The sequence below is a fragment of the Schistocerca piceifrons genome, chromosome 7 (assembly GCF_021461385.2).
Source record: "Schistocerca piceifrons isolate TAMUIC-IGC-003096 chromosome 7, iqSchPice1.1, whole genome shotgun sequence".
Taxonomy (NCBI): domain Eukaryota; kingdom Metazoa; phylum Arthropoda; class Insecta; order Orthoptera; family Acrididae; genus Schistocerca; species Schistocerca piceifrons.
Window position 1 is genome coordinate 250,494,926 of NC_060144.1, and position 16,979 is coordinate 250,511,904.

General features: G+C 41.6%; 1 protein-coding gene across 1 annotated transcript in view; it reads right to left on the reverse strand.

Annotated features, from left to right (window-relative positions):
• Window positions 1-15,535, reverse strand: part of LOC124805600 (myrosinase 1-like) — a 61,109-nt gene extending 45,574 nt beyond the window's left edge. The window contains exons 1-2 of the mRNA XM_047266167.1: window positions 15,352-15,535; window positions 5,841-5,974 (exon numbers count right to left, since the gene is read on the reverse strand). Coding sequence (XP_047122123.1) covers window positions 5,841-5,974; window positions 15,352-15,535 — 318 coding nt within the window. The remainder of the gene's footprint in view (window positions 1-5,840; window positions 5,975-15,351) is intronic.
• Window positions 15,536-16,979: the final 1,444 nt, after the last annotated feature.

Here is a 16,979-nt window from a genome sequence, read left to right on the forward strand (position 1 = left end):
TCAAGATTTCCACAGTATCTTATAGAAGACAACACCACCTAAAATTGATGAACAATTCAACTGGAATTACAAACTTCAATTCAAAATCGTCGTATACCAGCTCCATCAGCCATTGTGGATGCAATACCTCAGATTACAGCCACGAAGTAAAAACCCGACAGTAAGCGGAGGCTTACACCTATGTGGCGAACTGAGGCGAAAAGCTATTAGGTTAAAAGTATGTATTGATCTTCTCTATTTGAAACTAAAGGCTAACTTGTTACTTAATAAATCCGAAGTTATTATTATTGTTATTTCTGCCGTTAACACCAAACGCATCGCTCGATTAACATTCTTCCTCTATTAGTCATTTCATCCTTGACGTTAATTGTGTAGCAAATTCCACAAATATTCAAAATCATTTATAACAATTTCAATAATTATCAACCTATAATTTTAGGCACACTGATTACTTCCAAATTTTATGGCACCTGATGTCCATTATAATTCGGCGTACGCGTGAACCTACTATGATCTCTACCTTATTTATTACTGGCCAAGAGCTGCTTCCATCGCATTGATTTCAAAACTTGTGAACACCATATGTTACTGCATATACTTATGGACTGCCACTTATCCATATTTACTTGGAGCCTTGTGAGGTCATATGCTATTAAACGTTTGGATATTTAAAAACCATTTTGTCGCACAGTAAGCGTAGTAGCATTAGTGGGTGACCCCATATAATGTCCCTGAAGTGTAACTATGTGAAATCTGTTTTCTCAATTTTCACATTCAGCGAACTGTTTTCAACCTCCGGAAACAATAAGGTATCAGTACAAGAGTCGTTCTTTGCAATAACTTAATTGGTTATGTTAAGTTATGTATACTTAACGGATTTAAATACGAAAATTACTTGCAAAACGAGTTTAGATGAATACACAGTCTACTTTTAAAAAATCCAATCCGCTTTTATACAAGATCACAGTATGCTATTGAGCGCAGTAGGTCATGGAATTTGTAATATTAGCACTGTCACTATCACGATCCTATAGTGTGGTTGATATGTGATAATTTATTGCTGAATGAATTTCTTTCAACGGCAATCATTTTTATTCCATGAAGTGACCAGCTTGGCCCCCTACTCGAAACCCCGAGAGAGAATACCTGTCGATAATGAGACTACGTTTGAAGCCCATTTCGGGACTTTTAAGTTGATGGAACAGCCGAAGTAACGAGTGGCACAAAGCTTTTGACAACCCACTGCCTACCTCGTAGAATCACTGGATCGCTGTGTTGGCAACACTTTCGCGCAGTATTTTAGTAACAAAAACCAAGTATATCGGGGTGCATAACAGCTACGAAACTGGCCAAGTCTCTTGTTGCAGAGATAGCAGCACGGCAGTGGGATTTACCTCCTATGGTGCCTATAGAAACAGTGGCGTGATGGACCGTGTTAATGCGTAGTCTTACCCAGACGCACGGGTAAAATGACCGCCCAGCATCCTGTGATCCACTTACTAGATAACTAACATGATGACGGAGGTGACAGTAGAACTTTTGGTTTGGTCACCACGTTGGTGCGGGCGTGGAGAGGCCCCATCTCAAAATATAGCACCAGTATTAACACCCTACGGCCAGATGTTACTTTCACAATACTTAACTGTAATATAATTTGCTGCTTTTAGAATTCTTATCAGTTCGAACATAAGGTGTCCATCTGGAATAGTGTTTCATCCTTTATTGATTACGAGGCATGTGATAAACAACTTTTTCTTATTTTCAACAGGATTTCTCAATCCGTTAGCATAGCTACTTTCCTGTTTTTTTCCCTAATCCGAAGTAAGCAGATTACGCAACATCCCACAGATACTTGCGAAGAAATCCTCACTGGCTATTCTGAGCCACAGACGTAGCTTGTTTCAGTAGAGCACTTTATAAATGATTAACAGTATGATTCTATTTTCAACGCTATCGCGAATGATTTTCATTTAATTTGATAACACTATCCATTTAACTATTTGAACATCGCTTCGATTACTTCACGTACAAATCAATTGTTATGACAGTAACCTATGTGAACAACATTGGCAAGTGATATAACCATCTCGCTTTAATCGTTTCAAATAATATTGTCTTATACTATATTTCTTTACGGGAAAAGAACAGATAAATTTTTTGTGGCCTTCAGTTCAAAGGATAGTTTGTTGAAACTCATCCTGCCTAAGCCTCTTCATCTCTTCATAAGTACGGCAACGTAGATCCTCTGGAGCCTTGTTACTGTAGTCAGACCTCCGTCTCACCCTACATATTTTACCCCGACACTTCTCTCCATTAACGTACTTGATGAAATATTAGTTCGGCCGAAGCACAAAATCAGTAGTGCACCGCCTAAATCGGTTGCCTGTAAGTGCTGAACGTCTATGTAGAACAGTGAACTGTCCAATACATGAATAACATTGAACACCAGATGATCAAATCCAAGCATGTGGGTGGTAGCCGAACATTTTCCTCGCAGTCGCGAGAAGGGACCTTTTAATTTATGTTTTGCTCGGAGTATTCCAGATGACGCGCAATGTGACCTGCAATGTAGTCAATATGCGTAAACGACGCATCATATTGGGTCAGCAACAGTTTCAAATTACTCACTGACGACTCCATTGCCTATCTATTTCAGGCTTATCCCGAACGTCTGCCTTACTGTAGCTATGTTGTAGTATATTAAGCGAGATGTGAATGACAAAAAGGAACTGACGCCCAGGGAAACGGTGCGAATCGATTAATTGCTTTTGCGAAAAGTTTTAATTGGGCTGAAATTAATGCTCATCTAATGGCACCATTTCTATATGCTCCATTTGGATATATGCGTGCAAAAATATGCACAAAAACACGTTCTTCTGGGACACTTATGATGCGCGCCACTTCTCTACTTTAAACTCGTACGAATCGATTCAGGCTCTTCACGAAAGTAGATAAATATATAGCGTCCAATTCCTTGTCGAAATACGGTGATTTAAAGTTGAGCTACAAGTACCACGTAAAATTCATTCTTCAGTGAACTGAATGTGCTGAAAAGGTTTAAAGTAAATCAAATTAATACAAATGCTTTCTACGATAAAATAGAAAACTCACTATCAAAAACCTAGCTTCATTAGGATTTTACGTGCAAAAAACGCTTTTTGTGTAAGTTTTTTTATGCTCGCCGATTCTATGTTTCAAACTTGTGCGAATCAGTTCAAGTTTTTTAAGAAGGTAGGCAAATTGACGTTATTACTGCTCGTCCTGTTGTTTTGTGAAAGCTTTATCCGATGCACGATACAGGCAACACAGTTCGAAAGACGATAAAAGATCCTACACCAGACCAGTCGTAGATTCTCTTGTTTTCAAATTTGCCACAGTTTTCCAGTTTTCCCACAGTCCGTGTTTCACCACCATACAATACTGTTCGACAAACGTACTGAAATTTCTTCCTCAAATTAAGGCCTCTGTTTGATGCTAGGAGACTTCACTTGGCTAGGAATGTCCTTTTTGTCAGTGCTAGTCTGCTTCTTACGTCTTTTTTGCTCCGTCCGTCATGTCTTATTGTGCTGCCTAGGTAGCAGAATTCCTTAACTTCTTCTACACCTTGATCAGCAATCCATATATTAAGTTTCTGGCTATTCTCATTTCTGTTACTTCTCAATACTTTCGTTTTTCTTCGATTTATTTTAAATTCATATTCTGTTCTCATTAGACTGTTCGTTCTATTCAGCCTACCCTGTTATTGACACAGAGGTTAGCAACGTTATTGCGAATCGTATTGATGATATCCTTTCACATGACATTTAATTTCACTCTTGAAATAGTCTTTTATTTCCGTCATCGCTTCTTCGACGTATAGTTTGAACAGTAGAAATGAAAGACTACATCCCAGTCTTACACCATTTTTAATCTGAGCACTTTGTTCTTGGTCATCCACTCTTATTGTTCCTGTACATGTTGGATATCACCCTTCTTTCCCTATACCATATCCCTGTTTTTCTCATAATTTCGAATATCTTGCACCATTTGACATTATCGGACACTTTTTTCAGGTCAAGAAATCTTATGAATGTGTCTTGATTTTTCCTTAGTCTTTGTTCCACTATTAACCACAACGTCAGAATAGGCTGTCTGGCATCATTACCTTTCCTAAAGCCAGACTGATTATCATCTTGTCATTCTCCTATATGTGATTGTTGTCAGTAGCTTAGGTGCATGGGCAGTTAAGCTGATTATGCGGTAATTTTCTGGTCTCTCCTCTGCATTTCACATTGAGAATTCCAGTTCCACTCTTATTGTTACCGATCTTGCTTTTAATTTCACAGATGTATGTCTTGATTTTTCTATATGCTGGCTCAATCTTTCCGACAACAATTTTTTTTCGATTTCGTCACATTTTTCGTGCAGTCATTTAGCCTGAGCTTCCCTACACTTCCTATTTATTTCATTCTCAAGTGACTTATATTTCTGTTGCCTGCTTCTCTCTGAAAATTATTGTACTTCCTTCTTTCATCGGTTAAATGAAAAATTTCTTCTGTTACTCACGGTTTCCTCGCAGTTATCTTCTTTGTACCCCTGTTTTTCTTTCTATCTTCTGTGATTGCCCTGTTTAGAGATGTCCATTCCTCTTCAACTGAACTGGCCACTGAACAAGTCATTATTAAAGTATGTACAGCCTCAGACAACTTCCAGCGTTTATTACTTAGTATTTCCGTACCCCACGTCTTTGTCCATCTATTCTTCCTTACTATTCTCTTAAACTTCAACCTTCTCGTCATAAGAAGTAAGTTGTGATCTCAATGTGTACTCGATACTGGGTACGCCTTACAGTGCAGTATCTGATTTCGGAATCTCTGCCTGACGAAGATGTGATCTGACTGAGATCTTCCCGTATCTCACGGCCTTTTCAACTACATCACATTCTCTTGTGATTCTTGAACTGAATATTTGTTCGAACTAGTTGAAAATTTTGCAGAACTCAGTTAGACCCTCTCCTCTCCCATTGCTTGTAGCATGTCCATACTCTTCTGTAACCATTTCTTCCACTTCTTCCCGTACAACCACTTTCTCTCTTTTAAGTATTTCAGAGTCTCCATGCTAGGATCTCAGTAGATCGGTGTACCCCTTACGACAGCGTGGCAGGGCTGCCCAGATAATTTCATTGATAATCTTTGGAATAAAAGTTTCCTTGTTACCACGAATGTCTACTGGGTAAGTTCAGAAAATAGAGATAAGAGGAAGACTGCTACAGTTATTGTGACTCTATAGCATATATCACGTAGATAAGAGTAAGTTACTGATGTTTAAGATACATACCGTGCCTCATAATATTTATCTTATTCAATACGCGCATGGGAAAAGGTACAATATGGTTAACTGTGTGTGTTGACTCTTCAGAAGGGCATGTAATACGCCATCGAGAGGTAAAACAGGGGTTTTAGACAGATATCTTCTACATTGGTATCGAAGTCGATGAAACAAGTATTAAGAAAAGTGTGATAATGGATGACAAAAAAAAAAGAAACAATGTGCGTCTAGTTCGGCCGGCCTGAAATATGGCATATGCCTCACACCTGTCACAACATAACCTCATGGCGAGTTCTCGTGGTGCTGCAAGAAATCGCCAGTACTCGTACCTTACGAAACTTTTCTGAGTTATGCCTACAACGTAAGGGTAATGTTTTAACCATCGAGACTCTTAGTGGTTGAAACAAAATTCTCATGAGTGAAGTCAAATTCCATTTTCTTCTTCAGAGTAACAGTCACAGTCCAATACGAGGTATTTGTTGATATCGATAATTGTAGTACTGCTCAGCGACCGTTTATCAATTTATACTTACTTTCAAGTTCTTGAGGGCCTCAACGTCCTCTGCATACTTGTGGTATGAATCACACGCCACGTCTCCGTTATCCCAATTTGCGGCATAGTCCGGGTGCTCGTGCAACATATGGTCCCATATGTTCTCACCTTTGCCTGTAAGCAAACACATGGAACGTCCGAATAAAGGCAAACAAAACAACTCTACCAGTGCAGGAAGATGGAGGTGTTACAACACAAGACAAATGCAACGAAAGGTGAAGAGTAAAATATGCAAGACTGACATGATATACAGTTACAGGAGCACATAAAGAGCAGAGTAACACAGGCAAATAATAGCGGGAATTCGTGGACACTTCGTGTTAGCCTTAATGAGGAATAAATTGTGTGAATGTACGTTTGGAGCGTATACATCTATGGATGTGAATCATGGACTGCGAGAATCGAAGGATTTGATATGGGATGCTATTAAAGCCTGTTGAAATTTGAATGTGCTGATGAGATACGAAATGAGGAGGTTCTCCACAGAATCAGTGGGAAACTCTGACAGGGAGAAGGAACAGGACGACATTATATGAGTTAAGACATAAGGAAATGACTTCTACGGAATAAGAGTGAGCTGTCATGTAAAAATAATTTCATTCCATCTTGGTGTTGTGGTACAGAAATCTTCTCTTTCTCCAATTTAAAAAAGCAGTCGCTGGTTGCACAGTGATCTTTATTAGCTTAAGAGTTAATAAAGAACATTGTGCAACTTACGATTGTTTTTAAATAGTAAACTGTGGGGTATAAAACTGTAGAAGGTGAACTATATTGGAATATATCAAACAAACAATTGAAATCGCTTTGTGTACTGCTGAGGAGGCTGCCACAGGAAGACACGTCATTGAGGCCAGCATAAAACTGATCTTAAGACTGATGACTCTTCCGCCACTTCTCACCAAATAAGACAAACTGAATTCGTGAAGCCTGAAATTGTCAGGGGGAGACGGCGATCTCACTGTGGTTTATCAAATACAAGAATTTTAAAGTAATAAACTTTTAATGCCTACACCGCAAAATTTCCTATTATAATTAAAGTACGATAACTAGTAATGAACAACCATCTCCAGATCGTTCAAATTGCAAAAATCAGTGAAATACACTGGGGAACACCATTATCCGTTACCATGCAAAGACATGCATTCGTAAATACGAATGGAATGACAGAACGTATTTAAAAAACATCACCGTGAGCAAGCCACATTGCAGACCGTAATCGCGCAGTATGACGACAGTAAAAGAAAACGGGCAGTTGCATGAGTAAAAATTGTATCGAAAGCTCATTATGCAAAGGAACCTTTGCATATACTGTTCTCAGTCTAACACCTGCTGCACTATTGCAAATTATGAGTGAAAACTGGAGACGTAACGGTTCCAAAACCGGAACCGTTGCCTATATTGCTCTCATACTAATAATTGCTAAACTGTTGTAAATAACAAGTTTTGAAATTATTTTTCCTCGTGCAACTAGTCATTTTCCTTTATCGTCGCCATCCTGCAAGATTATGGACTAGATAGTGGCTTGTTTCCTGTGATATCTTTACACTACGTACTGTCATTGTCTTCGTATTTATGAATGTTTTCCAATGTGATTTATCGCTTTTTTACATTTTCCGAAGATGATTTTACATGAGAACCGAAACTAATTATCTTACTTCAGCTCTAATTTGAAAATTACGGTCTAAGCATTAAAAGTTTTCTACTGCGAACAAATTTTTTATTTGTGAAACTAAATTCTTTGAAATGAGGTTTCTCCGTTATTTAGAAGGATTGCAAGATGAACATTGATATTAGCAATTAAAGGTCGAGTCAGTTACAGGAGATATATAAGCTGAAGTGATTACGTCCACACTGTGGAAGGTAATAGAATCACTGAGTTGCGCTGCAGTATGATCCCAGAGTGAAACGAGTTGCTGGTGTTAACAGTTCTGAAGCGCAACAGGTCGATAGGTAATGTCATTCCATGATGTCAAACCATGATATCGATGACGATGACGATGATAATGATGATAATGATGATGATGCATATCGTTCGTATTTGCAGTGTGCCAGAACACAGTGATGTCGATAAAATTATACCCAGGGTGATCGAGGTTACAGAATCACTTCAGGAGTATTTGGAGAACATAGACAGGGCCTCATGTTGAGAAGCGGTTCTCATTTTATCATGAAAAAGACCTTTTTTTCTTTCCGTAGATGATTTCCGTGAGATACTGGCCGTCTTCACAATTTGTGAGAATTGATAAGGTACATTCAAAATTAAACGAATAGGAGGTTGTAAAATGAAACAACACTGTTGCTTACGAAAGAGGGTGTGGTCCGTATAAAAATATTTAGGCCCCAAACTTGCCGCTAGAGAGACATGGATACACTCCCACGTGACGACAGAACGAGCACGTACACGCATCAACCTTCACTGCGGTCAGTCGTGCTGGAAACAATGGAGGCCTGAGAAGGAAAGCAAAGGGGAGTAGTGCGTTTCCTAACAGCGCAAGCAGTGCGGCGAACGGAAATTCAACAATCAAGGGCAGAAGTGTACGAAGAGCACTCCACATCTGTTGCACGGGTGAAGACATGGCACACGTGATACGTGGAAGGACGGACGTCGTTGGCGAATGAAGCACAATCTGGAAGACCACGCCCCATTACCAATACCACTGTCCAGCGCGTGGAAGCCCCGATTGTCGGTGAGTTAAACGTGGGAGCCACGGCCCCAGAGATGGGATGGAGTGTCGGAAATGCAATTAACACACAGTTCTCTGCCTACGCTTGTGTAACCCAGGAATTTCCGTTCCCCGCAATCCTCTCGCTGTAAGGAAACGCACTAAACCCCTTTGCTCTTCTTTTGAAGCCTCAATTTCGCTGTTTATAGAACTACTGATCCAGCAGACGGTCGACATGTGCACGAGCTCCCTCTGTCGTCGCGTAGGTCTGCGCCCATGTCCGTCTAGCGGCGAGTTTGGAGCTTCATCGCTCTTATAGGGACCACATAATCCCCCGTAGATAATAGCATTATGAGCCATTCAGTGGTTTTAATTTTACAGCTTCTAGCTCGTCTATTTTTCAATGCATCTTATACAATATTACGTAAGTATAAACGAGTGTCCTAACAGTGCAAGTAGGAGCTACTACACTGTAGGTATAATAGATACGAGATTTGTGTTTCGGTCAGGTTGGTTTCACCCTTTACTGATGTGCCATAAAATATGAGCGAGCTACTTTCGTCTCTTGGACAGTGCAGACGTGTCATTAAGTATTCCTTGATTTTCTTCCTGAAACTGATGGTCGGTACGCGGTTCTGATTAAGCATAACAGCGCAATCAGGTTAGTGCACTGCATAAAGCCGAAAAGTAGCATTCCAGCTACAACACCTGAATGGTCACCAGGAATGGACGGTGGCCATTATAGCGTTGGAGGCGGCCTGCCGCAACAGAAAGATGTTTGTAATGGATGATTGTTTTCACAGTGCCTGCACGGTTATCTACTTCCCGCTGTGATTTTTCAGTATTGTCGAAGACTTCATTCGCTTCACAACTGGAATTCAGTTCCGTGTGGAGATTCTTTGTTGAGAGTAGTTCATTGCTAATAGTACTGCTACAAATTTGGTACAAGGGCGTGAGTAGTCTGCCGTTTCATTTTCAGCAGTTGAATACGAGTGTCTGTATTCAGCCAGGACCACTTGCATTGGAAATGAAATGAACGTTTGGCGTCATTGGCCGGGAGGCCCCTTACGGGGCAGGTCCGGCCGCCTTGGTGCAGGTCTTATTACATTCGACGCCACATTGGGCGACCTGCGCGCCGGATGATGAAGACAAAACAAAATCCAGTCCCTGAGCGGAGAAAATCCCCAACCCAGCCGGGAATCGAACCCGGGCCCATTATGACGGCAGTCCGTCACGCTGACCACTCAGCTCTCGGGGCGGACACCACTTGCATTGAAGGATATCAAGATGTCCAAAACACATGTTGAAATGTAGTAGAAGATAGTCTGCAGTTAGAGTCTCAAAAAAGAGCTGATATTTATTCTAACAGGAATTAGAATATTTGTGGAAGATGGACCCGCATTTGTGAATTTTGACCAAAATGCGGTTATTTAAATCCGGCAGTGCTTAGACCATTTTTTTAAAAATGTAGCTTATTCCGGGCGGGGTGCACTCAGCCTCGTGATGCCAATTGAGGAGCTACTCCACCGAATAGTAGCGGTTCCGGTCAAAGAAAACCATCGTAACGACTGGGAGAGCGCTGTGCTGACCACACGCCCCTCCTATCCGCATTCTCAACTGAGGTTGACACGGCGGTCGGATGGTCCCGATAGCCCACTTGTGGCCTGAAGACGGAGTGCATTTATTCGGGGCGGCGACTTGTTGAAGTATGTAACCAGTGAGTCCACCACTTCACATCAGAAAGGAAACAAAATCTCGAAGCTGTAGCTGGAAGCCATGGCCTTGCATCAAAAAATGCGAAGTCGATTTCATCTGCCGTAAAACATACAACCAGAATTTCTGCCATACAGAAAGGATTCTTCACATCAGTTACCTCGAAGAGGATGAAACTGTCCAAGGTTTGATGATAAGATAAATGAAAAAAATAAATGGTGAGACTGAACTGAAAAATAAAATGAGAACATCTTTCTTCAGAAAGCTGAGCCTGTCCTGGCAGGATCATTAGCGATAGTATCTATCGGATTATCCAGCTAATAGTGAAATTTGACACCCGCCACCAAGTAAAGTAGTTCATGGTTTGAAAAGATTTCGAGTTCGATGAAGTTTACTTGTACACGTATATATAACAGAGCGTCCAAAAACGAAATTCGTGTATGACAGCTTCTCGCTGCAAAAGTCTTGGAGTTGGCTGACCTCAAACCTGATTTTATGTTTTTAACTTATGAAAAACAGGTATTCCCTGTAAGGTGGAGAGCTTGTCCCCTTGGTTTCGAATGTTTCGAAAGTTGCAGGCCTTGTTATTGAATCATAAAAATCCGTTTCTAACATTTCTGATATCGCAGACTACTGACAGAAAACATTAGGAACAGCTTTGAGAAACTACGAAAATGATGGTTTTGTCAGTAAAGGCTGCAAGAGTCTCGAGCTATGTACCCCTCCAGCCATATTCGCACACTGTATTTCTGTTCCACTTTATTCAGTTCTCGATATTTTAGTCCCTCTACTGGGATTACCTTCAGGGTTCCACTGGCGTTCCTGGGTGCCTAAAATATGACGCGGCTTAACGACTCGGAAGAATTTACCATCAATGACAACACGCACGAAAGCTGACAGATTTATGAAAAGAAATAAAAAAAATGGCATCTCCTTGGTTCATCACGCTTACACCGTGCGCAAGTTTCTCTAGACTTGGTAATAGCCTCAGTTCTTCAGGTATGTCATACGAGGCTGAAGCTACTCATTGATGATTAGATTCCTTGAAGATACCAGATAATCCCAGACATATTTGTGAGATTCAGACCAGCAGCTTTACATGCAAATGATGCAACACTTCTCGTAAACTTTGGACAGTCTGCATTCAAACATGAAAAAATCGGGCAACTTTAGTCATGGATTCACTGACGCATCCTTTCTCTGAAACTCTCACGCTCAGTCGAGGTCAAACATGGAACTTATGAGTGCATGGATGATGTCACCTTGGAAGACGGGAGTATCCCAGAGTACAGCTCATTATGGATATGTATAGGAAAGGTTACGGCACCGAGATTGTTAAAGAGTACATGCTGGTTAATTTTTCGGCAACCTGAGTGAGTGACTCAAGTCATGGTAGGAATACCCTTCGAAGTACCACGTTCACTCTGAACCACACCCTCCACACATTTCGGATTAAACGCATCTTTCGGTCGTCTGAGCACTTGGCGCCTTCCATCATGTGAAAAAATGAAAAATCGAGACTCGTTCGACGACACTGCACGTTTTCATTCAGCTACTATTTTGTCTCTTTGTTGACTGTCCCATTGTACACATGCAGCTTTATGTGATGCGGTGAACAATGGCATTTTGCGACGTAGCAGGCTCCAACTTTCCATTAAACGCATTTCCGTTCACAATGTTCGCTCAGAAACCGGTTGATATGCACTTGGATTGGCTGAGAGCAGCATTTCCTGGCACAGGACTATGTTTCCTGTCGGTATTTTTACAGTTACCGTTCTTAAGTAGCATTACATGCAAACGGTTCACCACTTGTCGTAGACACGTGTGACAGTCTGCATTCAAACACAAAGAAGTCGAGGATCTTCAGTCACGCGTTCACAGGCCCATTTTTTTCTTCAAAACTGTTACTCTCGATCTGGGTATGCACTTGGCACATGTAGAGCACGAGCAGGCTGGATCATAACCTACCCCTATCGCGGGCAAGTGCTCTAAGGAGTCGATTATTCCAGCACGACTCATGAGCCGCCCAGTACCTCTCTCTTACTTTGCAATCTTTTTTTAAGGTTTTCTCCTACACGGCTTGCAGTGCTAGCGCTACCAGAAGATACTGAGGAAATGACTTTCAGATATTTTAGGGGATTGTTTTCAGACTGACTTTTGACTTAGCACCAGAGTGTGTTGAGTATGGCTGGATACGGCAGCACGTCGAGCAGTTTCCCGCCAGTCCCATCCGCCACGCAGTTTTAATGTGCTTGGTACCTTAAGATTCATGCATATCCCATCGTACAATGGAAAAGCAGTCTGGGTATTTGGACACCCGTATGTAATGCGAAACATAATAGGATATGTCACGAGAGGTAGACCTGCCAGCATGTAAAGAAGCGTTAACAGCAGACTAGTTCTGTCAGGAGAACTCAGTGATTGTGAACGAGGATTGAATAACAAATCCATCACAGACATTTCAACCCACAGCGGAACTCATTCACTGACAGTCGAGCATTGCGGAGCGTGGTTGTAAAAATCGCATGAAATCAGTGAAAGTAATCATTCGTGAGCTCTAATGTACCATCCGCAGTCCAAATTGCACAACGACCGTGGATATGGTTTAAAGGGATACAATAGCGCCTCTCAAAAGCCCCACATTTCTGCACTCAGTAGTGCGTGATGCTTAGGTGGTGTAAACATCGACTCCACTAAACTGTGGATGACTGGATACGACTGACCTGGAGTGTTGAATAGCCGCTATACCCTGTGGAGGTCCGGTGGAAGAGTTTGGACATGACGATTGCCTGGAGAACTTAGCCTACCGTCATCTGCACTGGCAGCAGTGAAATACGGAGAAGGTGGTGTTGCGGTATGGGAGTGTTTTCGTGGGTAGAGAGCGGTCCGCTTCTGGTGCTTAAGAAAACGCCAAATGCAGAATAATACGAATACTTTTCACAGCATTGTATACTGCTCACGGTAGAGGAACAGTTACGAGACGATGTTTACGTAACATGACAATGTATCGTCATAGAGGAGCATCTGTGAGGCATTGAATTGTAGGTAATGACGTTCATGAAATTTAGTGGCCCCGACCCAACGGAATAGCTTTGGAATGAATTGTAACGTCGACTTCACTCTAGACGCTAGCGTCCAAAGTCAGTATCCTCCCTGGTTTCGGCTCTTGCGGAAGAATTGTTTGCCTTTACTCCGAAGTTATTCAGACATCTCATTGAAAGTCTCCCCAGTATTGTTGCCTGGATACCTTTTATTTACATATTTAACCTGATGCGGTGAAAGTCATCAGGCCTTCTCCTGCATCGGACTGTGGTTTCTCACATACAACATCTTTTCTACATCATATTTCCCTAAGAATTACAATTGTAATACAACAAATAATATTGAAATGTCTGAAGTGATAATGTGAGTAAACAGTATTACGAACTAATAAAGTTAGTTCTGGCAGTACTTGTAGTACTGAAGCTAGTACCACTAATTGTGATAACAGTATAATAATAATAATGTCAATAATGACAGTGGCAAAAAAAATGAATCTATAGATGTACAAGATAGATGTTTCGTGTTGTAGCGAGTACTGCGGAAAGGAAATTTAAGGAGACTTAGCCACTTAAGATTACTAGGGAAAGAGGAAGATCTGGTTGGAGAAAACGATGTACAAGGGTTATGAGCGCGTAAGGGAGAATGGTAATCCATATTGTTACTTTAGTAGATGTATCACTAATTGTCTTTTGAAGGTGGAGATATTATTCAGTCCACTAATAAGATGCGAGGGGACATTCCAGAGTCAAGTTCCTGGCAATGACAAGAACTTCGAGAAAGTGACTGAACGATGGAGCGGGACAGAGTGGATAGTGCTGTGATGGGACGGGTATTTCTGCCTTGTCGTTAAGGCCGAAGAGAGATATGAGGAACAGTGTACGTTCCGAAGACGGTGGAGAAGACAGCGGTCGTGGATAGCTCTGATCTTGTCTGCACACAGACTAGCTGTGCATATGATGGTGAAATAAAATCAAAGAGTCGAACCTTAAAGATATAGCGAACACAGCCCTTTATAAACAGTTCCAGGCGCAGCGAACTTCCCTGACAAAGGAATTGCAGGGTAACATCGCTGAGATCAATAATTGGAAGTATAATTATATGTAGAAATTTCTTTTACAGTTCAACAAGGATTAGCTTTTTATATTTCTGTAACGTTTGGAGAGATGGTGATGCCTTTTGCACATTGTAGTTGCGTGCTTAGTCCAATTCAATGGTCCACTCGCATTACTGCTGCTAGATTCTTTGCTGAAGGAGAGGAGTTGGTATTTGTCCCATTTACGATTAAAGATGGTAGGAATTACTGATAAGTGTGGCTAATGAGACTAGAATGTTAAAATTCATGGTGAAACCTTCAGCTGTCATTTATTTTGCACAATTAGCTACCAGTTTCGGTCAATGGCCGTTATCAAGCTCTGGAGGTAGGAGAGAGCCTGATGACTTTCACAGCATCAGGTTAAATATTTAAATAAAAGCTATCCAGGCACCGGTAGGAAAGTTACACCATGATTTGAAGTAATTTGCTCTTTTAAGGCCAGCTTAGCAAGTAAACACTTTCTCACAATAATAACTCTGTACGATGGTTTTCTTTAAGAAGCATGTCCTCATCGACAGCTAATAACACACTCAATGACCAATGAGTGTGTCTAGGTATAGTTTGAGCTGTGCCCTGTGCCCATTGTGATTCTGCGCACAGGTCGGTATTGAGATTCTCAATATCTGTCTCCAGATTTACTGGTTTTGCTAGAAGATTCAATTGGGTGCCATCAACGAACATTGCAGTACGACAAAATTGAAGACTCATCATTTACATACAACGAAAAGAGCAGAGGACCTAACAGCGAACCCTGGGGGACGCCTGATACCTTTGATCATGTAGTGTACATACCACCGATAACTGTGACGTCAGCGGTGGAAAGTCGCGTGACCTCTCAGCACAAGGTCTCTCCAAGGAGCTCACTGTTCTCTTATATGGGGATAACTTATTCATACAGTGGTGTAAGTTGCAACACCACTGAGAATCATTATTGGTGTGAAATGCCGCGTGAAGCCGTGGGCTAACTAGTGGCCACTCACCGTCCTCGTTCCAGGCACCCTCGATCTGGTAAGCTGCCGTAGCTGCGCCGAACATGAAGCCGTCGGGGAACGTGTTGACCGCGTCTGCCCGCTTGATGCGGATGGCCGACCGGTTGCCCACGGCGGCCGCTTGGGCCACCACGAGCCCGGCGGCGAGCAGCAGCAGAGTCCTCGTCGGCACCATCGCTCTCTTTGCCCGGAAGCCCCAGTGCGCTTATTCCTGCATCGGCTACCGTTTATAGCTTGTGGCAACCACAGCTTTCCCGATAACCCTGGCAGCGGCGATTGGTCCAGCGCTATCTAATTATAGGTTGTAGCGTCCGCATGCTCACTCTGACAACCGTATCTCTAGCTATTCATCTTTTGACTAAATCCCATTAATCCTATTTGTGTGTACGTGGTGGTTAGGGACGGAGAAAAGGCGGCTTTGTAAGTAATTTCTTTTTACTTAGTGCGTGCGTTTTCCAGTTGTATCCCTATGTACAAAAAATACATGGAAGATCTTCGTCCCCGCCCTGGTGTATAACACATATACACACCAATTTACGAAACTAGCTACAGTTAACGTGTTCTCACAACAAATAGGTGGGAAAATTTGCGAGACATATTACAAGAACGTAGCTAACAAAAGTTAGCGAACCAGTGTTGACAGCAGAAATAACAGAGGAATAAATAGTTGCGGTAAGAATTGTGGTGGGCAATATGTTAGTAGGTTGATTTGGGTGCAGGGACGAAACAATGGGGTCATCCGTTCCACTGGATTAGGGAAGGAAATCACCGTGCCGTTTCAAGGGAACCATCATGGCATTTTCCTGAAGCGATTTAGGGAAATCTTGGAAAATCTAAATCCGGATGGCCGGAGGCGGGTTTGAACCGTCGTCATCTCCAATGCGAGTCCTAACATGTATGAACAGGTGAAATACCCTCACATTTCAAGAACGTAATAATTCAAATTCCTAAACAATCAGGTGGTGACAGATGAGAACATTACCTAGCTATCACTTTGATAAATCATGGTTGCAAAATACTGGCACGAATTCCTTGCATAAGAATGGGAAAACTGGTAGAAGCCGACCTCTGGAAAGATCAGTTTGGTTTCTGGACAAAAGGGAGGAAAACATGACACAACACTGTCTCTGAGACTTAAATAAAGGTTAAGGAAAGGAAAACCTACATTTATACCATTTGTAGACTTAGAGAAAGTTTTTAACAATGTTGACTGGAGTACTCCCTTCGAAATCCTGGAAGTATCAGGCTTAAATACAGGAAGCGAAAGGCTGTTTACAACTTTCACAGAAACCAGACGACAGCTATGTGAGTCAAGGGGCATGAAAGGGAAGCAGTGGTTGAAAAAGGAGTGAGGCAGCAGTAAAGCCGTAAAGGGAAACAATGGAAAATTTGAAGAACGAATTAACGTTCATAGAGAAGAAATATAAACTCTGAGTTTAGCCGATGGCATTTTAATTCTGCCAGAGACAGAAAAGGACCTGAAAGGGCAGTTGAACAGATTGTCTTGAAAGGAGTATATGAGAGCAAATCGAAAATACTGAAATGTGATCGAATATTTCAGGTGATGTTGAGGGAGTTAGATTAAGAAAAAGTTGTAAATGAGTTTTATTATTTCGACA